Consider the following 23338-nt stretch of genomic DNA (forward strand, 5'->3'; position numbering starts at 1 on the left):
TTCCCTCCCAGGGCCAGATTAAGAAATCCCCTGCCTGGCACACAATCATTTTCTGTAAACAAATCCGTGCACCAAGAAGCAATTCGATGCACGCATTTCTGTATTATGCTTTAAAAAAATGATGAATCAATTACCCAATCAAGGCAGGGTCCACCAGTTACCCACGTGGCCCCCTACCTCCTCTACTCTACTGATGATTAGCAAAGTGGCAGCAGGCTGTCTACACTCATTGAGAGCGGGCTCCTGAGGATTCCTGTGGTTGGCGGTTGCAGTAAAAAATATAAAACATATACTGTAAATCTAATTTATACAGTATATATTTCCTTCATATATATACATATATATATACAGTACCAGTCAAAAGTTTGGACACATCTACTCATTCAACAGTTTTTCTTTATTTTTCACCGTTATATACATTGTAGAATAATAGTGAAGACATCAAAACTATGGAATAATTCATATGGAATAATGTAGTAAGCAAAAAAGTGTTAAACAAATCAAAATATATTTTAGCCTTGATGACAGCTTTGCAAACTCTTGGCATTCTCTTAACCAACTTCATGAGGTAGCGACCTGGAATGCTTTTCCAACAGTCTTCAGGCAGTTCCCACATATCCTGAGCCCTTGTTGGCTGCTTTTCCTTCACTCTGCGGTCCAACTCATCCTTAACCGTCTCAATTGGGTTGAGGTCGGGGGATTGTGGAAGGCAGGTAATCTGATGCAGCACTCCATCTTCTTGGTCAAATAGCCATTACACAACCTGGAGGTATGTTTTGGGTCATTGTCCTGTTGAAAAAAAAATGATAGGCCCACTAAGCACAAGCCAGATTGGATGGCGTATCGCTGCAGAATGCTCTGGTATCCATGCTGGTTGAGTGTGCCTTGAATTCTAAATAAATCACTGACAGTGTCGCCAGCAAAGCACCCCCACACCATCACACCTCCTCCTCCATGCTTCACGGTGGGAATCCCACATGTGGAGATCATCAGTTCACCTACTCTGCGTCTCACAAAGACAAATCTCAAATTTGGACTCATCAGATGAAAAAACAGATTTCCACCTAATGTCCATTGATTGTGTTTCTTGCCGCAAGCAAGTCTCTTATTATTATTTTTGGTCTTTAGTAGTGGTTTCTTTGCAGCAATTTGACCTTGAAGGCCTGATTCACGCAGTCTCCTCTGAAAAGTTGATAATGAGATGTGTCTGTTACTTGAACTCTGTGATTAATTTATTTAGGCTGCAATCTGAGGTGCAGTTAATTGCTGATTTCTGAGGCTGGTAACTTTAATGAACATATCCTCTGCAGCAGATGTAACTCTGGGTCTTCCATTCCTGTGGCGGTCCTCATGAGAGCCAGTTTCATCATAGCGCTTGATGGTTTTTGCGACTGCACTTGAAGAAACTTTTCAAAGTTCTTGAAATTGACTGACCTTCATGTCTTAAAGTGATGATGGATTGTGTTTTCTATTTGCTTATTTGAGCTGGTCTTGCCATAATATGGATTTGGTCTTTACCAAATAGGGCTATCTTCTGTATACCAACCCTATCTTGTCACAACACAACTGATTGGTTCAAATGCATTAACCCTTTCACACGTATCATCACACGGGTGTGATCGTTCGACAGTGGTCCCTGAAGCTGACGATCACACCTGTGTGATCAGAACGCTTATTTAGAATTCTAATTTAGAACGGACAGTCTCGAAAGACGCATTCGATGAGCAGCAGTCATCACATTAACTAATACAACGTAACGACATCGGCCTCTGACCACAAGGCACTACAGAGGGTAGTGCGCATGGCCCAGTACATCACTGAGGCTAAGCTCCCTGCCATCCAGGACCTCTACACCAGGCGGTGTCAGAAGAAGGCCCTAAAAATTGTCAAAGACCCCAGCCACCTCAGTCATAGACTGTTCTCTCTACTACCGCATGGCAAGCGGTACCGGAGTGCCAAGTCTAGGACAAAAAGGCTTCTCAAAAGATTTTACCCTGAAGCCATAAAGCCACTCCTGAACAGGTAATCAAATGGCTACCCAGACTATTTGCATTGTGTGCCCCCCCCAACCCCTCTTTTTATGCTACTGCTACTCTCTTTTCATCATATATGCATAGTCACTTTAACCATATCTACATGTACATACTACCTCAATCAGCCCGACTAAACAGTGTCTGTATGTAGCCTTGCTACTTTTATAGCCTCGCTACTGCATATAGCCTTTATATAGTATTTTTACTATTGTTTTATTTCTTTACCTACCTATTGTTCACCTAATACCTTTTTTGCACTATTGGTTAGAGCCTGTAAGTAAGCATTTCACTGTAAGGTCTAGACCTGTTGGATTCAGCGCACGTGACAAATAAACTTTGATTTGATTTGGTGACAGTCCTCGTGGGGGTAGTAAAGAAGAACTCCCTAAGAGAATACTGGAGCACAGATCCTATGTGTGCAACTCCCTTCTTTGCCACCCTCTTTTCCCAAGACCGCTTCCTAGTTCTGCTGCGATGCCTGCATTTCGTCAACAATGCTACTGCCAACCTAAATGACCCATTATACAAAATAAGAAATGTTCTTTTCAGCCTGACATCAGCATTTGGTCGGGTCTTTGTGCCATACAAGGACCTATGCATTGATGAGTTCCTGATGTTATGGAAAGGTTGGCTGGCGTTCTGCCAATATATTCCCTCCAAAAGGCACAGGTTTGGGGTCAAGTTCTTTGTCATGTGTGACGTGAAGACAGGATTTGCCATTATAGTTTACAAAGAGTCCACCACTGACATCTAACATTAAGAGGGGCTTGGGGTTTGGTGATGACCATGCTGGCTCCTCATCTCGGCAAGGGACACACTTTGTACATGGACAATTGTTACAGTAGTCCCACACTCTTCCAGCATCTGCTCTCCATCAGCACAGGTGCCGGTGGCACAGTAAGTTGGAACAGGAAGGGGATGCCGGCATTCAGATGCAGGAAGATACAGAGAGAGGTGGAGTTCAAGGAGAACGGTCAACAGCTGGCAGTAAAGTGGCATGACAAGCGAGACGTCCATGTCCTCTCCACTGTCCATACAGCAACCATGTCGGCCTCGGGGAAGATGGACCACCTGACGGGAGAGAGAAAAATCAAACCAGACTGTGTGCTTGATTATAACCTTAAAATGTGGGCAGTGGATAAGGCGGACATTGTGGAATGCACTCGGAAATCGAGCAAGTGGTATAAGAAGATATTTTCCCATCTGATCGACACTGCTGCCCTCAACGGCAGCATAGTTCACTGCCAACTAACAGGTGAGATGATTACTGAACAAGGTATTTTGGTAATTGGACGTACAGTTCACATTCAAATACATTATGCAATTATAGTGACAATTATAGTCTCACCCACCTACCCACTGCCTCATCATCCTCTAACTTTCCTCATCCTCCACACTCCATCATAGGTAAAGTAATTACCTACCAAAAGTATAGAGAGAACTTCATGAGAGAGCTGCTGGAGGAGCACCACACCCCTCGGCGCCGATCCACTGGGGGTCGTCCTGCTGTAGACAATCCCCTACGCCTCACTGTACGGCATTTTCCCTGCAAAGTCCCTCAAACTACTGCTCAAGGTAGTCGCACACGGAGGCACTGCAAAGTCTGCCTGTCTGGCACCAGGGGAAGTAAGCAGAGGAAGTTGACAAAATACATGTTGGCCTGTGTGTTTTCTTGCTGTGTTTTCATCCAGTAAAACTGTAATGGAGTGTACGCTAGCGTTCTAAAGCTGGCCTCAATCTTCTGCTCCAAAGATGTCCAGCTCCAGCTCCAGTTATGATATTGGCAAATCCTGTTTGTGGTTTCTGAAAGTACAGAATAAATAGGAATTATTCATTAGAATACAATATAAGGATATAGCAATAAAACAATATTACAAAGAAGTAACATTATAAACACTGCTATAAAAAATAGTATATTGCATTGACAAAAATCACAAATTTGAGTTTCGACAATAAGAAACTACCTTTTGAACTCCACAAGGGGGCAGGGCAGGGCAGAACAGAGCTATGCTGAATAGACCAAATAAACAAACCATGGTCATATTTTTTATTTATTTCACTAGGCAAGACATTTAACAACAAATTATTTTTACAATGATGGCCTACACCGGCCAAACTCGGACAACACTGGGCTAATTGTGCGCCGCCCTATGAGACTCCCAATCACAGCCACGTGTCCGCGGTTATACGGAATATACACAAATAGATTATGCTCCACACATACAGTAAGCTACAATACAAACGACATACAGAAACTATTACAACGTAATAAGGCACTTACTTTGATAGAAACACACACATTTCCAAAGTTATTATTAGTAACTAAAACAACAATGACTGCGATGCAGGCAACAGGTGGAAAATGTGAACATGTGTGCAGATCCTGTTCTGACGGAAGAAGCACAAATGTCTGCAGACTTGAACTGCACAAACAATTGGGAAGTGCTTGGGGAATTTTGTCGGGGTCAGAAATGTCCCAAAAAAGAAGTTTGAAAAAGCAAAAGTAAAAATTACTATTTTTATGTAAATGAATGAGTAGGCGGAACACACCTCAATTCAAACTGTTCTTAGAAAATAAAAACTTGTTAGAAAATAATTTGAAATTGAAGTTGAAATAAAAGCTGTCTAAATTCCTTGGTTTAAGGGCAGCGCGGATTAAATGTACTGTTGCGTAACAATCACATTCTGGAATGGAGAGAACGTTCTAACATCACGTGGATTAAAAAAACTCACGCTGGGACGACCGTTAGAGATATTTGGAACTCATGCATGAAAGGGTTAAGAAGGAAAGAAATTCCACAAATGAACTTTTAACAAGATACACCTGTTAATTGAAATGCATTCCAGGTGACTACCTCATGAAGCTAGTTGAGAGAATGCCAAGTGTGTGCAAAGCTGACATCAAGGCAAAGGGTGGCTACTTTTAAGAATTTTAAAATATATTTTGATTTGTTTAACACTTTTTTGGTTACTACATGATTCCATATGTGTTATTTCATTGTTTGGTGTCCTCACAATTATTCTACAACGTAGAAAATAGTAAAAATAAAGAAAAATCCTGGAATGATTGCTGTGTCCAAACTTTTTTTTAATATATATATATTTGTTTACTTAAATACAAAAGTGTTACCTCTTGGGCCCCCCACTGGCCTGGGCCCAGGGGCTTCAGCCCTGGTAAGCCCCTGCATTATTCCAACCCTGCTGGTTCCACAGCCTTTTTAGGTAAGATGCCCACATGCATTTGGGAGCTAAGTTTGCTCCAAATATTTTTTTTCAGTTCAGGTAGGCCTAACACGTGGACTCAGTTACTTAATAATTAGTTGAAACAACTAGACTGTTTTCTTCATTGTGTAGTTCTAAGTCTAATACTACCTTACTAGTACATAGTAATAACAGAATAGTACTTGACCAATAGCCTATGGATTGCCTATAGAAATGAAGTGCTATTTGCATGTGAAAGTAGGGCGGCAGGTCACCTAGCTGTTAAAAAGGTCGCTGGTTCGAAATTCCTGAGCTAACTGGGTAGGTCGGTTACGTAACTATAATTGCTCCAGTAAGTCAGAGCATCTGCTAAATGACTAAAATGTGAAGTGTCATGGGATACATTTGCTTCATTGTTTACCTTTTAATTAGGCCTAGTGTTCTACTCTTTGATGGTATGCACGTAGACTACAGACTGTGGCTCGTCTTCCGCGAAACAGAAGCTTCTATCCTATATTCGCTTTTTACGCCTAACCGCCATAGCCAATCAACGACTATATTCAGAACAGAAGCATAGGTTGTCCAATGGAAGAAAATCTGCAATGTGAAAAAAAGAGTGAACGTGCACGCACAAGAAGGGGGCGTATTGGAGGGTGGCATTACCGTCAATGCGCACAGCTGTCAGAATTCTAGTTCGCTTGGTCGACATTCTGTTTTAGAGCCACGTGCATGCAACTTTCTGGACTGCTTTTTGTGATTTATTTCTCAGGTGTTGAATTAATCTAACATCAAAAAATTGTTGCTATTCATCAACAATGTCTCTCATTGAGGAATACGAGGAAGGGGAATACGAGAGAGCGCCTAAGCGTCTCAAGACGATGGATGTGGAGGAGGGAGAGGATTTGGAGGAGGGGGAGGATTCAGATACAGCTTCCGCGGGGCTGCTAGGAGATGAGGAGGATGCTACGGGGACCGCCGGGGAAAACCGGGCCCGGTGGTCAACAAAAAAATATGGGTCTGGCAGAAAGGTGGGTGTAGACATAACATTTCCCATTGTCTTAGATGGATGCTTGGCTTTGAAAAAGAAAGTGAGCATCATCAATGACCATATTCAAAGAAACAAGTCAGTGTTGTTTTCTATCTCTATCTCTGGGCAAGTGACAGTCTTCAATAAAGTTTTTTTGACTTGGATTGACAGATGGGCCTTTGATCCAGCTGCAGTTCTGAGAATCTTTAGGCTACTTGATTATTTAAGGACTGATTTCCAATAATGACAATTTAGTTTTGTGTCCAATATATCTAGCAATTTTCTTTAGAAAGCTTACAAAATAAAAATGAAAGCTCTAAAATTGTCCATAGAAAGTGTGTGGAGCTGTGTAGCTCATATCTCTCAGAACACAAGACTTGGGAGTTCTCTGCCGAACGAAGCACACTATTTAACTTCGTTACCCCGTAATTTGATTTTACATTAGTGTCCCCGACAGTCTGGCGGCTTGAAATCTATTTTGTCTTAATAATAATGAGACAAATAATACGCAGGCTACCATCGACTTAGAGACTGCCCCCCGAAGAAATGTATCCGTGGGTGTCTTAGCTTAACTAAATTTAGACAAACGCTATGAACTGGGGCTTAAAATATTTATTCTAACATTTGGATGAATGTCACTGTGAAGAACCATATCCCATTTCTCACCCAAGGCTAACATTGTTTCACCAAAGAGTATGACAGAGATGCTCTGAAGTACGTACATTCACATTCACATTCGCAGTCACAACATAATATTATCCTCATAAATATGTATTTACACGGTTATATACAAAACTATGAACATATATGTTTATCCACAAGCTGAAATAGACTTCAAGACCCAAAGTATTCTATATCTAGATTTGTGGTCTAGGATCCTTTATGAGAAATACAGGAGGGTTAGTTTAGGATTCCAAATCACACATGCTGCATCAGGTCCGTCTCCAGAGAGAGCGTAAGAGAAATGTAACTATTTGAATACAAAGTGGTCATGGAGTCTGCCTGGTTGAGCACTGCTTATCTTGCCGTATTTGACATTTGCTGCTCCCTGTGAAGCCACAGATAGTGCTATCACTCGTCCAATCAACCGAAAACACACACTCTTGTTCAATCTTTGGACCAGTCAGTACCTTTGTGGGCTGCCAAGTCACAGTCAAAATAAATGAAACATTAATTTTAAACATTTTTGTCCTAGTCCTGGAGTAAAAAAAACATTCTCAATGGATATTTTCAATTGAAAGCACTTTTTAGTCCAAGACTCGGCCTAATCTGTGTCTGAAAAACTGTCCCAGATGTTCTCAATCTTGGATATTGGATATCCTTCCCCAAACTGTTGCTGTAATAATATGTGTTCTTAGTCAACCTAGTACTTAGTAAATTAAGAGTTAATAAAATAAAATAGATTTTGGCATTTCGCCCTGATGCCTCAAATTGGTAATTTAATAAAGAGTTAAATCAAGAGGGAACACTTTTCCTCTTTGGCATGCTTTGACCGTAAAGAGCGCCCTGAGAGTCGGGAAGCCAGTACAGGGAGTGAGTGTTTTAATAAATAAACAAAACAATAGCCACAACCAACGCACCGACATGAAACCGAGTCAGTAACACCTGAAAAAAGAACCAAGGGGAGTGACAGATATCGGGAAGATAATCAAGGAGGTGATGGAGTCCAGGTGAGTGTCATGAGGCGCTGGTGCGCGAGACGATGGTGACAGGTGTGCGGGATAATCAGCAGCCTGGTGACCTAGAGACCGGAGAGGGAGTATACGTGACATCGACACGTCACACACCTCCCCTGTGTTGAACTGTAGCACCGCTCCCCTTTTGATAGATTGTCCGTTAAAGGATTATCAATAAGAGTCCAATCAAGGGGAAACACTTTTCAACCATGGTATAACACATGACATCACACCCTCTCATGTGAGTAGCATGTTGCTACGGTTACCTCTGCTCCTCTTTAAATAGCCTGCCTGTTAATCGGATTATCACCATCACCCTCTGGTAACTGATTGTCTATCATTTTTTATTGGCACGAGGAAGGGGGAAGTGGAGACTTCCTATATGGTTTTATTCTCTACACTTTTTTATTGGTATATCAATCTCCTACTTGGCTTTGCAACAATAGCTCCTCAGTTTGGGCAATGGCAGCCAGTTGCCTCCCAAATGTCAGGGCCCTGGTCAAAAGCAGTGCACTATATGAGGAATAGGGTGCCATTTGGAATGCTACCAGATAGCGTCCCTTATGTGAAAGTGATCCGCAGCCCTGACAAGCACATCAGAAGAGCCTAGGTGGGCGGCGGTAGGCCTTATCGGGGCTCAATAGAACATTAACATTTTTATTACGTGCCTAACAATGAGCCTCGTGGGTGTGTTTGATAGGGAGAGATAGATCGAGGTGCAGTTTGCATTCTTAATCGTATCCCATTGGCATATGCAAAGAGGGAATTACATCGTGGTCTCGTGGATGGTAGTAATGCCACTATGGCGCGACGCTAGGCACTATCTCATAAAGCCAAGGGCCCTGGCTGATAAACATCTGGGTGCGAGGCAGAGCTTTGTTCAGATGCCGGGATGGATCTCCCAAATGGCAAAATATTCCCTATATAGTGCACTACTTTTGACCACAGACATATAGGCCCTGGTCAAAAGTAGTGAACTATATAGGGAATAGGGTGCCATTTGGGAGGCATACAGTCCCTCATGGGGTTTCGGTGTATAACCGTTGGCATTTTGTGGGCACAAAAGATGGCAATGTTTGCATTTTGTGACAAGGAATGAATCATTTCCACAGAATATAGCATGTTACAAACGGCGGCTCATACCAGTGTGACTAAAGCCTCAGCTTTGGGCTGCATGAAACCTGTTTTCAAAGCTGCGGTAGCTTAGCTAAGAAATTAGCTTCAGTGTGGATCTGGGTGACACAGCTCTGGAAGAACTTTGACTGGGACTATATTCCAATATCCATACTAACTGTGGACATTAGATCGAACGCTACAAACGTACATTTTCTCAATTCAAAACTTTGCTCTGCATATCCCCTTCCAATGTACATGTGTAATTATTTTACTGTAAATTAGTTTGAGTGCCTTGCTTGTATTTACATTTCTGCGAAAAGTTATTCTATTTTATTCTATATCGCATAAACGGATCTAGGACCAGGCTAATTTACCAGTGTCTGGTCTACTTCCTACACTAGATTTGGGAATTTTAATGTAAAAAGACCCATTAGCACTGACATGAGAAGTTCACAGGAGCACATCACATTGTGTGTCAAATGACATCTAAGAGTAAATACCTTTTGAGAAATTGAGGCATAAATAAATCTCTCTACATTTTCCATCTTAAAAATGAGGAATAAGCAAAGGCTTTGATTTCTGGTCAAACAGATGGAAAATGGATCTTAGAAAACATCCAGCAAAAACAGTATTAAAGGGTATTAGAAATACATCAAAACACAATAATGCTGAAGTAATGTCCCCCCTACCAACTAATATCATTTATATTTAGTTTTGCCAAAATGATTTGCCATCTGTAAGTTTAAGAAATATTGCCTAGTGTCTTGTCATTCTGTTACCAAAACACCACATATCTTTAAGATATTTTCTCATTTCTGTCCCTCATGAGGAGGGAGGATGATGAAAGTTCACAGAAGTAACAAGTACCGTAAAGGTAGACCTGCTAATTAGTGATAGTGTTTTTGCGGATAACATTTGGTTTATGATTTATTATGTGATTATAGCGTGTTATTCTGTTACCAAATCAGTAACAGAATGACTGAACTGAAATGGCTGCAATGAGCATGTATAGTAGTCTCAAACCACAGTTGGGTTACCTTCTACTGTCCTCCCTTCCACTGGCACACTGTTATGTTCAGCCCATTACTGTTTACTTTCTCCTTCTGTCTCATGGTCAAACCAAGAGTGTGAAAACAGTCTGGACACCACCTCCCTCTCTCTCTCCCTGTCTATCTACTCTCTCTCCAGTTAATGTCACCACTTCCAGCTCTTATTGACACTTAGGGCTGAGAATTACCAGGGACCTCACGATACGATATTATGATGATACTTAGGTGCCAATATGATATGTATTGCGATTCTCACAATTCTATATGTATTGCAATTCCATACTGTGATTTATTGCGATGCGATGTTCCAAACATATTGCTCACCACATGTCTGCTGCGGAGGGACAAGAGAGAGCCATGAGAAAAACTAGCTTTGATCAGTCATGGAAGTAAAAGTGCCGAAAACAAATTGGCTTCCTGTTTAAAAAGAAGATGGAGAACAAGCTATGAAGGTACAGCAAACTAGCGCAAAAAGTATATTGCAATATTGTCAAAACATTACTATACGATATATCGTCAAATAATATACCAATATGTAACTGTATAGATCTTTCCCCCGTCACCACTGACACCTACCCATAAGCCCCCTCTCTTTCCATGTACTGTAGACAGCCCTCTCACTCACTGAGCACTGACCGACACCGGACATCCCTGGACATTGAAAAGTAGTGAACATATGGTCAGTTCAAATCTGGACCAATCATAGACATCTGCTTCATGTTTGAACAGCACAATACACTACAGTAGAGTATAGTATTGGTCAGTGCAATAAAGTACAGTACTTTACTGTACAGTAGATAATGGTTTAGTACAGCACAGTAGAGCACACAAGTAAAGTACAGTATAATTTACTGTATTGTACTGTACTTTACTGTACTAAACTAGCTTATAGTCTACTAAACTGTACTGTACTGAACTCCACTGTATTTTACTGTACTGAACTCCACTGTATTTTACTGTACTGAACTCCACTGTATTTTACTGTACTGAACTCCATTGTATTTTACTGTACTGAACTCCACTGTATTTTACTGTACTGAACTCCACTGTATTTTACTGTACTGTGCTCTACTGTGTTGTACTGGGATGTCCAAACTTGTGAAACATAGACGTCTATGATTGGCACAGATTTGGTCCGTTTCGGACCAACCAAATGTGGTATTATTTGGGGTCTGAGCTCATTATAATAATAGCTAGTGTGTAGAATAATACCCAACCATGCAAAGGAGGAAATATCATTGTTCTAGCTTTGTGTACCTATTCAGGAAACACCACCATGCATCTCTGTATAGTACCGACCAGGGCTGGACCAATGATGTCACTCTGCTACCATCATTCTGTTACTGGGTGTTAATCCACTGCACTTACTGTAGTTCAATAACCCAAATAGATTTTGATCAAAGTCAAGGTGTCATATCATATCTGACACCCCATTCTTTATGCAGACATCTTTGAATATTACTTTGGATTAAATGCAGTATTTGATAGAGTTGTTGGAAAACGTCATTCTGTTACTCTTCACAGTTTTTCGATTAAATCTGTTTTGGTCAAACGTTCTGTTGAAAGTCCTAGAGTTGTATGGTTTGTTTAACTTTGAAATCAACAGTTTTTGTTTGGCATCCTTTTAAAGTGGAAAAGTCAGAGTCTTGGCGTCTTTCTGTCGCCGTAGAATTGCCCATTTTGTCAAAGATGGGCTGAGCCCACAGTCTCTGCCTCCTGACATCCTGTCATTCTGAGGCAGACTGAAGTATACCAATCAGTCTTTGTCTTGGCCTGTACCTGTATAAAGTATGATGGTTTGCATTGAAAGTGATCCAATCCCAATGTGTTGTCTTCGATCAAAATAAAATCTGAAATCGTATGCTTTTATCCTGTCATGAAGATGAGTGTCAGGGACAGGCAATCGGTAATCTAGTATTACACAATAAAAAAAGAGAATCATTCAGGAAATATGTTACATTCAAGGAGCGATGTAAAGTTGTTAGAAACTAAAAACCTACGGTTGAGCTGAGATAAAGGAGACTCCAAGGGGTTTCATGTTTGACGAACCAGCAATCAACACTGTCAAGGTTGAAGAACATGTCTGTGTGTTGCTAAGTGTCGTTCTGTTCGCTCATTTTCCACATTCCACCGCAAGGTAGTTACAACGCAAGCATCTGTTGACCTCTTAAGAAACACTATTACCTACGACAGATGCTGAAGATGCCAAAGATGGTTTATATTAAAGTGGTTGTGGCTCATTTTTTTCTTCTTTCCTTTTGACTTCCACGCACCAGAGGAAGTGTTCAACTGATGCTATCTTTCTTAGCTTCGCTGTTTGTGCTTTCCAGCACTCTGTGTCTCTCTCTCTCTCTCTGTCTCGCTCTCTGTCTGTCTCTCTCTATCTCTCAGTCTCTCTCTCCTAAATTCATTGAGCTGTAGTGGGAAGGCTTAATGCTCCCAGGGTGGTGTTTGAAGTGAATCATTATCGTCAGTTTTTTTTCTATCTCCTACCCTTCTTCTTCTTCTTCTTCGTCTTCCTTGCTGACAGGCTCTTGGGCAGATTCCCACTGTGCTGATGTTATCAGGAGTCACTTAGGAGCTTATGATTTAAACTCAGCCGAAGCCTGAGTGTAACGAAATTCTCCACCTTTCCCCATTCTCTTTCAGTCTCTCGATCTATTGTCTCTTCCTTTTCCTCCAGTAGCTTAGCTGGCCCCATAAGTGTCAAGCAGTGAGGCAGCGAGGCAGCTATGCCCGCTGTGAATGCCTTTCTGTGAACACTGTCACTATTGGACTGTTTTCTATTTGATATCATTTTGTATTGCTCCCAAATCAGTAGGGGAAATGAGGTATTGCAGTCTAATCCCAGAACTGTTTGTGCTCTGTAGCACTCCTATCACTAGAAAAGCAGGGCCTCGAGGGACCCCGCTTTGAGCCAATGAGCGGTCATTTTGACTGCGACATTCAAGTATAAGTCTAATAGACACATTTCATATATGCTATCGTATGTGCTGTTTGGTTGTGTTTGTGGAGGTGTTTGATAACATTAGAATAAATGAATACATAAATTCAAAGAACACAATGGCATTTTCATGAAGTTATTGTAGGCTGCCTGCTGCCACAGGTTCATTATGTGTAGTGCATGGAACAGGGGCTATTCTCTGAAAAAGTGACATTTTGAAATAGAGCTAATCTCTTCAATCTTGAGAGTTATTGTCAAAGGTCAGTGTTTTGGAAACTTCGGAATCTGCTCTTTCTGATAATATCTAGAAATCAAAACGTCTTACCTGCATGTGACTCTGCAAGAGGATTTGATGCTCTGCGGAACATACCTGCGTTAAATAGACTTATTTAGGAAAAGTCGAGGAAAGTGGGGGGGGGGGGGGATGACTTTAAAAAGAGAGATTTGAATTTGAATTGAATATGCAGTCAACCTTTCTGCCTCTGTGTTTCTTGTGATATGGCCGTTAGCATGACAGCGCAAAGAGATACGGGACCATGCTAGAGCTGTAATGCCACAGAAATTTTGAAACCTAGTCTGTAAAGATGGCCGTGATGTTGAGATCGCCTAAAGCTATTGTCCCTAAAAACAGGAAAACAGTACTACTGTCCAATTGAAGAGTGTAACAAGAACTGAGAGGCTAGTGCTGTGAAGTGTATTCCCATCGGAAATCACTGTGCAAACAATTGAAAAGGCAAACATTAACAGACGACTGTAGCAGAGGGAGAGAGGGATAGGATTTTTGCTGGTGGCTTTGTTGACCGTCCCTCTTCATTACCAGGATAAGGCTCTCTGTCCAACTCGCCCTCTCTTTTGCAGAGGCCTCCCCCTCTGCCTTGGGCCTCTCCCTTTCTCCCATTCTCCATCTCCCTTTTCACTCCCTCCCTTTCTCTATCCCTCTCTCCATCTCTCTCTCCTGTGAACACAAGTACAGCAGTAGTTGCAGCGTCACGGCCAGAGTATGCCAAGAGCTTGCGCTTGATGAAGCCACTGCTGTAAGACATGGGGAATAGTGTGAGTCCGAGTCCGTTCCCCCTTCCAAGACTGACATGGCGATGTGCTAGGAAATACTGGTTAAGATCTCTGATGACGGTCGGTGAGGCTGAAATGTCGGCATTCAATAAATAAGTGATACTCTGCAAGCGCAGTGAGAGAGCGCTTCTTTTCTTTGGACTGTTATTCAACATGTCCTGAGGCTACACACCTACAAAGCAATGCCTAGATGTAAAATTGCAGTGCATTTCCCCTATTTTCTACGGTGCCAGTCAAAACAAAGCAACATGGAAAATCTCTTGAGGCAATACTGGTACCCCAGATTTTTTTTTGAACAGCAATTCAATGGTAATATTAGCAAGGGCTGAAATGATATCGGTGGTGTTGGTTGTGGCCTTGCCAGTGGCCACCATCTTCTTCGAGACTCCCTTTATAAGCATACAGCGACTGGTCTGGCCAACTCTCTCAATGCAAATCAAATCCAATTGTATTTGTCACATGCTTCGTAAACAACAAGTGTAGCTAACAGTGAAATGCTTACTGACGGGCCCTTCCGAACAATGAAGAGAGAAGAAGAAAAAAAGAGAAATAATAAAATAAAGTAAAGTAATAACACGTATTAATAAAAGTAATAATAAATACACAATGAGTAACGATAACTTGGCTACATTCACTGGGTACCAGCCTGACTTCAAGGCTGTGCTGCTGAACTTTGGCTGCTCGTCATTGCACCGCAACCAGCCAGGGACCGGGGAGGGCAGCTCCATATTAACTCTGCTGCCCTGTCTGTCTTTATTCAAGTTACATTTTGAGACTCGAGTGGGGGTGGGGCACAGGAGGGAAGGGGATGGAGGTGGGGGAGTAGAATCACAGGCGCTTTATCTCCGCAACTCTGTGATCTCAGCATCGTCTTCAGAGGGAGAGCTTGAAAGCAGCAGTTCGCCCCCTTGCAAAAGGAGAGTTCTGAAGGCAGGCGGGCTGGCGGTGGCAGCTCCCGACATGCCCTACTTAGCTGGCACATCGCACTGCGGGACGTTATTTCTCCCAACCCTTTCTGACATCAGAGATACTGGCGGAGAGGCGTTCCTTAGTATTCCTTGGCTTTTGCGAGTCAGTGTTTTATGTAATCCGGCGCTGGAATTAATGGTGATCCCGACAGTTTTTTATTTTGTGTGGTTTATTGAAGTATATGTAAATGAGGCCTGTGCCCTCGCCTATTAATGCTTCTCCAAAGCTAACGTCAGGTGGAAGCCTAGAGATGAAATGTTGGTTTTTCTGCACCATTTACGTTGTTTTTGGTGTTGTTAACCATGGTAAACGTCACGCAGAGATAGGCACACTTACTGAAACAGATGTTGAGGACGTGTTCGAAGCAGAGACACATTTCTGACTAATTTACATTTTGAGGAGGCTTTATTTACATATAGTAGCTGTTGGCATTTTGTCAATACGATTTTTGGATTTTCCAACGTAAGAACACCAAACAGACGAGATGAGGATATTACATATGTTGTTATTGCTGCTGATTTATTTATACATTTTCATTATCTTCTTTGATTTCCTGTTTGGGGAAAGTACTGCATTCTTATTGTATGTGTAGAAGGAGATTCACTACCATTAGTAAGATGAAGTAAGATACACCTGGAGAAAGCTGTAGCACATCAGAGACGGACTGGCCATAGGGCAATTGTTTTGCCCATTTGGCTTGTCTAAATTGGGGGGTTTTGCGCAAAATGATCATTATTTGGCTAATAACGGGGGCCTGGAGGGAAAAAACTATCCCGGTGTGTTAGAAATGCTTGGCTGATTTCTGGTCCCAGTCTTCTCCGCACTAGATTAAAGCGGCAAGCAGCAGTTGAAACAATAACAAAGCAAACTCTACGCCCCTGTTTCGGTAAAAAGCTGAGGGATGGGGCAAGAGAAATGTAACCACTCCTCAGTGCATAGACAGAGCTATGGATGCAAGGACTGACCATCCATGATATCAAAATGATTCCCCCTCACACCGCCAACTTCTAGGAGAGCCTCGACATTGTAGTCAGTTATAGAAGTGAAAAAGAAAACTTATGGCATTTGGAGTATTGGAGACAATGAGCGAGATTCAGTCCAAAAAATAATAAGAATTCAGTATAAGGGTATATTGGCACTCGGCTAAATCCTGCTGGTCTGTCAGCATGATGAACAAGCCGGTGGCCTTCTTGAGATTCCTCAACCAGGTGTGACTTTGGTAGTAGTGGCAACATTCCGTGACGTAACCCACTGTGAGATCGTATGGCCGAGCCCTTCCCTTCACTATCACCATCACTCTCAAACGCATTTACCTATTTAAAAATAAAAAATAAATACGAATTGTTTTACTGGACAGAGATAGTGAAGGGAGACAGGAAAGTGTGGGTGCGGTGTGAACTAAATTCAAACGCCAACACCTGCGTACATACTGTATGTCATATCTTAATTTGACCAGTTTCTCACAGCAGGAATGTATACACTCTCTATTGTAAGTCCATCTGCATAAGAGTGTCTGCTAAATGACTAAACTGTACATTTAGGGAAATAATGCTGCAGTAACAGGAAATGTGAATTATTATGTGGATTGTAATTCATTTGTCATTTTGGTAGGGGTTGATAAATTTTTCACTTTTTAAAGTGGAAATGACAAACTTTCGAAGCCTTTTTTAAACCTCTAATACAAGTTCGCATTTCCCGCTGTGCAGGAGGATTCTCCGCAACAACAGAGTGATCAAGTGAATCTGTACATCAGGTACACCTGTACATGTGCTCTGAAGCCGACAGCAACAGTAACTGCTAGACCAATCCAGGCCACTGTCTTTACTGTTTCTGTCAGCCTCAAAACAATGGACCAACATCGTCAAAGTCTGCCAATCAATAATCAAGGAAATTCTTAGCATTTATTGTCGCTTTTCAGCTTGAAATGCAATCAGGCTGCATAATGGCACGTCTTAATGATGGCCTAAACTGAGTAAGAGACGGACACACCTCAATGGCCCTTCTGAAACATTTGGAACATTAGTTTATTTTGAATAGCTGCGTTTCAATGGCTGTTTCAGTATGGTTCCAACCATGGTTCGTATCAGGGTCTCTCGCGTGTCACAAGACTGCTAGCTCGCTGAGCTATAGCCAAGGCTGGTCATTAGCTCGTGAAGTTAACCCAAATCCTCAGGCCTCTGGCAAGGTTAGTCATCTCATGAGAATGGTTCCACCTCATTACACGTTCACTCATCTGGTAGTAAAGGTCCTCTTCACCTTTTCCTGTATGTTTTAGACAGCGTCTGATGAGAATAACAATAGTTTTGTTATCTCTTCGTGTGATTAGGGTGATTATGCGTTTGAGTGATTAAAAATTACTCGTCTGATATGTAAAAGATATGAGAATGAATATTCCACCACATCTGTTGACAAGTTTGGCCTTTTTTTAACGTTGGCATAATTATAGGACATTTGCATTTCAGACAGACCTGCATGCCAATGATGTTACCCAAATTAAAATTGGATGAGAATCTTTTTTCTTCTGCAATAATTAGAAGTCAAAGGCACATTCCAATGTTGAGCCACTGAGGCATTATGGCTAGTGTGTCTGTGTGTGTGTGTGCGTGTGGTGTTAGGATGTATGTAAAGCATGTTCTCTCTAATACTAAGTAGTTTATTAACCTCACATTCAAAAGATATGCTGATCAGTGGGGACATTATTTAACTTCGAGGTTGAAGGTGATGTTCCTCAAAGGAGCACTGGGATGTATTAACTCTGAATACATTGTAATCAACGAGAGGAAAAGCAATATGGTGGGAACTGCACTGCTGTTTGAATTAAACGAATAGAACAATTATCATATTCAAACAGCAATGTAGGGATATTTTCCATCCATGCAACTAGAATCTTTACACAGAAGAAAAATCAAGAAACCAAAAAGCATCTCGGCTCTTGGATCAGGTGCCCCCCCCCCCCCCCCCCGCCCATATAATCGTATCATGATCTAAAAAGCCAAACTGATCCTATATTGACACTCCCTGACCCTCTCCGAGGAGGTCTCAGGGGGAGAGGGATATGTCAAAAACCTCACACCTGTACAGGTTACCCACTTGCACATATAGTGAAACAAGACTATATTCAGTAAGCACCCCCAAATTATGATTATGATTATTATCATACAGGCCCTGGTCCATCAGATAAGATCTATGGACAGTTATCATGTTTTTCAAGCAACTTTCTGTCAAAGGCTGATGATCAATTTGAATATGGGGATTATCATAGACAACGACCTTGAATGATTTTCATCGCAGTCTCTTTAAAGCCTATTTTTTTTCACATGCCAAAAAACACATGATCATTGATAAGTTTTGTTGTGCACGCAACTACACAGAAACAATCCAAAAGCCTGCGGCCTTGTGAAAATAGGCTTCCCCTTTGAAGTGAAAATATAAAAGCAAGCTTCGGCGCGCACAACGTTAAAACAATATAGAGAAAGAGATGTGGGGGGGGGGGTCTGTGAAGATCATCAAAGCGGTGGAAAATTCCTCCCGAATGTCAATGTGTAACTTGAAAAGTAGGGCATAGAATCCAATCATATCCATATTAATAACCTCTGTGGCTGAATGGGTGAGAAGGAAAGGAGAGAGAAGGTGTACATCTCCAATGGCATCCTATTCTCTGCATCACTTTTGACCAGGGCCCATAGGCAGAAAGGGCACGGGAAGCTGGACGATGGGGATATTTTGTGCCTTCACCCCAGTTTCTGTTCTTTTATTTATTTTTAATTTACCAGGTTAGTCTCAATATAATTAAAAATCTATTTTACAAGAGAGACCTGGCCGAAGTAGTAGCACACAAAGTTTCCGACACTTTTACAACATAAAAAAACAAAGCACTACAGTTTAAAAGCATACATTTACACATTGAGCAGCAAGATGGTTTGGGGAGGTGTGGAGCAACTAGGGTTCAAATTATCGACAGCCCCCCACTTCATTTTCCATCAAAGTGTTTATCTTACCTTTAAACTCATTTTAAGGGATGAGCTCCTGTAACTTCAGGGCCTTTTGAAGCTCATTCCAAGCTGAAGGGGCTGATAACTGGAACTGTAGGGGCCTAAGGCACAGTCAACCAAACACTGTCATATGAGCACAGGCAATAGTTGTCTTTTGTCTGATGGACAGGTTAAATGGGAGCTGTCTCAGTTTGGCCTTATTAATAAAACCTTAGTTAGTCTGGCCTTCCTTAGTCTCCGAAGAGCTAAGGAAGGCCAGCCCACTCTCATATAGAGGAAACGGTGATGAGTTATAATTTATTGGATGGCGCGCTACCTTCGAGTGGGCAAAAGTCCAGAGTCCCGCTGGGGTTAGGTTGTCATTGCGCTAATGCTAGTTAGCATTGTCTTGTGAAAATACCTCTAACTTCCTTTATACAGGATGCAGAGACATAAAAATGGTATCCGCGGGTTTATGACTCTGGGGAGTAGATACAGAGCTTCATTGCCAAAATCATGAACTATCCCTTTAAGGCGCTGTGTGTGTGTGTGTGTATGGGTGCGTGTGTGTCTGTTACACTGCAGGGTCGTGTGCTCTCCCAATTGCCCTCCAGATGATTGTTTGAGAGAATAGCCATCTATTTAATGAAGAAGGATACAAAAATAGCCTCCAGCATCAACTCAAAGGGCATTAAGGATAGGGATCACACTATAGCCCTTTCTTGAGTTGTGTTTGTGTCTGCTGTGGCCTTAGCCTGATGACGCTAACACTGTTTGAACATTGTTGATTACCGTGGCTGCGGAGGGGAGTTGACATTGGCCAATGCAATGCAGTATTTTTCTGACAGCTGGCTTCGAAGGCGTCCCTAAGTGATGTATTGTGCAGGATATTGCTTGCTATGCCCATACTCTGCAGTTCTGGGTTGAGGAGTTGAAAAGATTGGGCCGTGTGTTTGTGGATGTGTGTGCGTGTGTATGTGTGTGTCTGAGAGGCACACACACACACACCAAAATTGATTGACAAATAGACGAGTGGAGATCTCCTCTCCTGTGTTCAAGGACTTTGGGAAATGATCTACTTACATTTTTTGGGGGAAGTGCCTTTAATTGAACCAAATGAACAATGGTCCATCTTTTCTCATATGAAAGACTTGAAGCAAACCACTGTTTTGTATACTCATCCTCAGTTTGTATATTTCATGAAGAAGTTTTAATGGAAGGATATTGTGCCAGAGTGCCTGAAACACTAGTGTCCACGTTCTCCCTTTACCTGAAAAAACACAGATAGGTACTGGCAGAGAACAAAAGCTTCAAAATGCTGTCTTGTCTCACCTTCTGGCCTCTGGAATTCTGCCTGAAATACTAATTTGTCCAAAGCAGGAAAGATGGTTGGGTTCAATATCATGTGTATGGTGCAGACCTGGGTTCAAATACTATTTGAAATCCTTTTAAATACTTAATCTGTGCTTGACTGAAACCACACCCATCTGGAAATCCAGGCAGGCTAGAGGAAACGCTTGAGGTATTTGACTAGACGTAATAATACTGGAACCCGGGTCTGATGGTGTGAGCTAGGCTCTCTTTATCTGCCTTGTCTGGCCTTGTCCATCAAATAAAATACCATTTTGTATTTGTCACAACCAACAATGCAGTTCAAGAAATAGAGTTAAGAAAATATTACTAAATAAACTAAAGTTTTAAAAAAGTCACACAATAAAATGACATAAAAATAACGAGTCTATGTACAGGGGGTACCGGTACAGAGTCAGTGTGCGAGGGTACAGGTTAGTCGAGGTAGTTTGTACATGTAGGTAGGGATAAAGTGACTATGCATAGACAATAAACCGCAAGTAGCAGCAGTGTAAAAACAAAGGGGTTGGGGGGTCAATTTAAATAGTCTGGGTGGCCATTTGATTAATTGTTCTGCAGTCTTATAGCTTGGGGTAGAAGCTGTTAAGGAGCCTTTTAGACCTAGACTTGGCGCTCTGGTACCGCTTGCCATGCGGTAGCAGAGAGAACAGTCTATAACTTGGGTGACTGGAGTCTTTGACCATTTTTTGGGCCTTCCTCTGACACCGCCTAGTATATACTGTAGGTCCTGGATGGCAGGAAGCTTGGCCCCAGTGAAGTATTAGGCCGTACGCACTACCCTCTGTAGCGCCTTACGGTCGGATGCCGAGTAGTTGCCATACCAGGCCTTGATGCACCAGATGGTCTCGATGGTGCAGCTGAACTAATGTGACATGGGGAGATCAGAGAAGAAGGGGATTGAGGGGGTTTGTTGCATGAGGAAACAATATAAAATATTTAACCAGGAATGTTCTAACAGAAATGGGGCCCTTCCGAACCCAAGTGGCGAGCAGAATAAATTGAATATGACGGGGGCATTTAATTTGTCGGCTAAACCACATGCTTGATTGGAGAACGATCCAGAACCATTTTTTATTTTATGTGATTAAAGTGTGTCAAACTTTAGGCATATGGGGACTTCAAAGCATCATTTTTTCATTGTAAACTGGTTTTCTGGTTGAGGAGACATCATATAACCATATTACAACCAATTACTAGAACTACGACAGATTATAAGAACTGCTACTACGCAATGGTATCTACGTTTAGGAACCAATTCATGTTGTATCTTTGTTATATGACTCTCTATATAATCTTCAAATTCAGTTTCAAATGTGGTTATGCAGTCTCTACTACCCGCCTACCAGGTTTGCTCAATAAAACAATGTTAATAGTTCATGACCAAAATATATTAATTCAAATGTGGTTCCCTGCAGTAGAAGAGGAGCCTTGTTTTCATGTCATCCCCCGAAAAGTAATCGCTTTTGACAAAAGAAAGCCCAAGATATTTCACACTACTTGCACCTCCTGATTTTCTTCCATTCTATCCGACAGCCTGAAGGAAATCTTCATCTGACATTGTATATTTACACACTATTCCCTATATAGCACACTACATTTGACTAGAGCCCTATGAGCCCTGGTTAACAGTAGTGCAATATATAGGGAATAGTGTGCCATTTGGGACGTGCAACTGAGACATTATCAGAATGGTTAAATTAATGACGACTCTCGAAAAACCGCACTAAAACAAATGTTCCCTCGTCAGATTGTTTGTTCTGTGGAACCCTGGCTGTTGGCGAGATAAATTATGCATTACTTCTGCCTTGTTAGCCCTGTTTGTGCAGCGTTTGACCTGGCAAATGTTTACCGCTCTCATTTAGCGGTAGCAGACAAGGCCAGGTTTAATGAGAAACATTCTGGAAGAGAAGGAGGACGAAAAAAGAAATGAGAGATTAGTTAATGGCCCTCGCTCGGCAAAACCAAAATGCCTGTTAGTTGCAAATCAACGGGTGCCTAGAAACTAAGTAGCAAGCACTGATGATGAATATGTATGTTAAAATTGTAATTATACATACATCCGTCCTTGATCGCAAATGTCACTGAAAGGGATGTGTCAAAGCTTGTCACCCCCTCACCCCTTATTCCTCCAAAAAAAAAGTGGAGATCCTGTTGCTATGGAGATGGAGAAAAGGGCAAGGGAGGGGAGCGGGGGGTGGTACATAATGCCCTTTGCCGCGGCTATGCCGCGACTATGAGATAGCTGTTCTCCTGTCATATCCACTCTGTTCTGTCTGATGGTGGTGGTAGTGTGTGTGTGCGCGAGGGGTAGAAACATAGTCGTCTCACATGGCACGAACGATAAAACCGCCGACCCCCTACTAACTTCATGTGAAACAAACTGCCACAATGATTAATGCCACAGGCTTTACGGTTGTCAAGGATGTTTCACTGATGACCTACAGCTAGCATCACCCTCTGCTCTACTCTGCTGCTCTGGTCCCAAAGGCTAAGTGCTAGTGAGCTAGCTAGCAATGACAACAAAAATAACCTGCTCTCAATTTAATTATAACTTTGTGTGGGGAACTGCTTTGAGACAGTTAATGCGTTATAAAAGGCCATGTTCCAACTCAGCCCAACCTGAACGGAAAGTGATGCGTGAAGAGACTGTCTGGCCCGAATGGTGACTGACTCAGCAGAAAACCACATCCAGCCAGAGGTCGTGCTTCAGCAGGCAGGGCATTGCGGTGAGCATAGAGCCAGAGCGAATAATCAATGCCGTAAGGTTTTCTCCATGCATTTGGGCTGGCAGGCTGTGCAGTTAGAGAAAGTATTGGATATTTGTAGCTCGAAGTTGATAATCTGTTGGTTTCTAGATTGGTTCCTCTCTAATGAAATCTCTACCGTAGATTTTATGGTGTAGATCAGCGG

The 23338-nt window shown here is 42.0% G+C and overlaps 1 protein-coding gene across 1 annotated transcript in view; it reads left to right on the plus strand.

Moving 5' to 3' along the window:
- The first annotated feature begins 5779 nt into the window (after positions 1–5779).
- Positions 5780–23338, plus strand: part of LOC110493796 (heterogeneous nuclear ribonucleoprotein L-like) — a 58006-nt gene continuing 40447 nt past the window's right edge. Inside the window, exon 1 of the mRNA XM_036949782.2 lies at positions 5780–6262. Within this exon, the coding sequence (XP_036805677.1) occupies positions 6050–6262 (213 nt within the window). The 5' untranslated portion in view covers positions 5780–6049. The remainder of the gene's footprint in view (positions 6263–23338) is intronic.

The sequence above is a fragment of the Oncorhynchus mykiss genome, chromosome 17, assembly GCF_057628025.1.
Source record: "Oncorhynchus mykiss isolate SJ-2025 chromosome 17, ASM5762802v1, whole genome shotgun sequence".
Classification (NCBI taxonomy): Eukaryota; Metazoa; Chordata; class Actinopteri; order Salmoniformes; family Salmonidae; genus Oncorhynchus; species Oncorhynchus mykiss.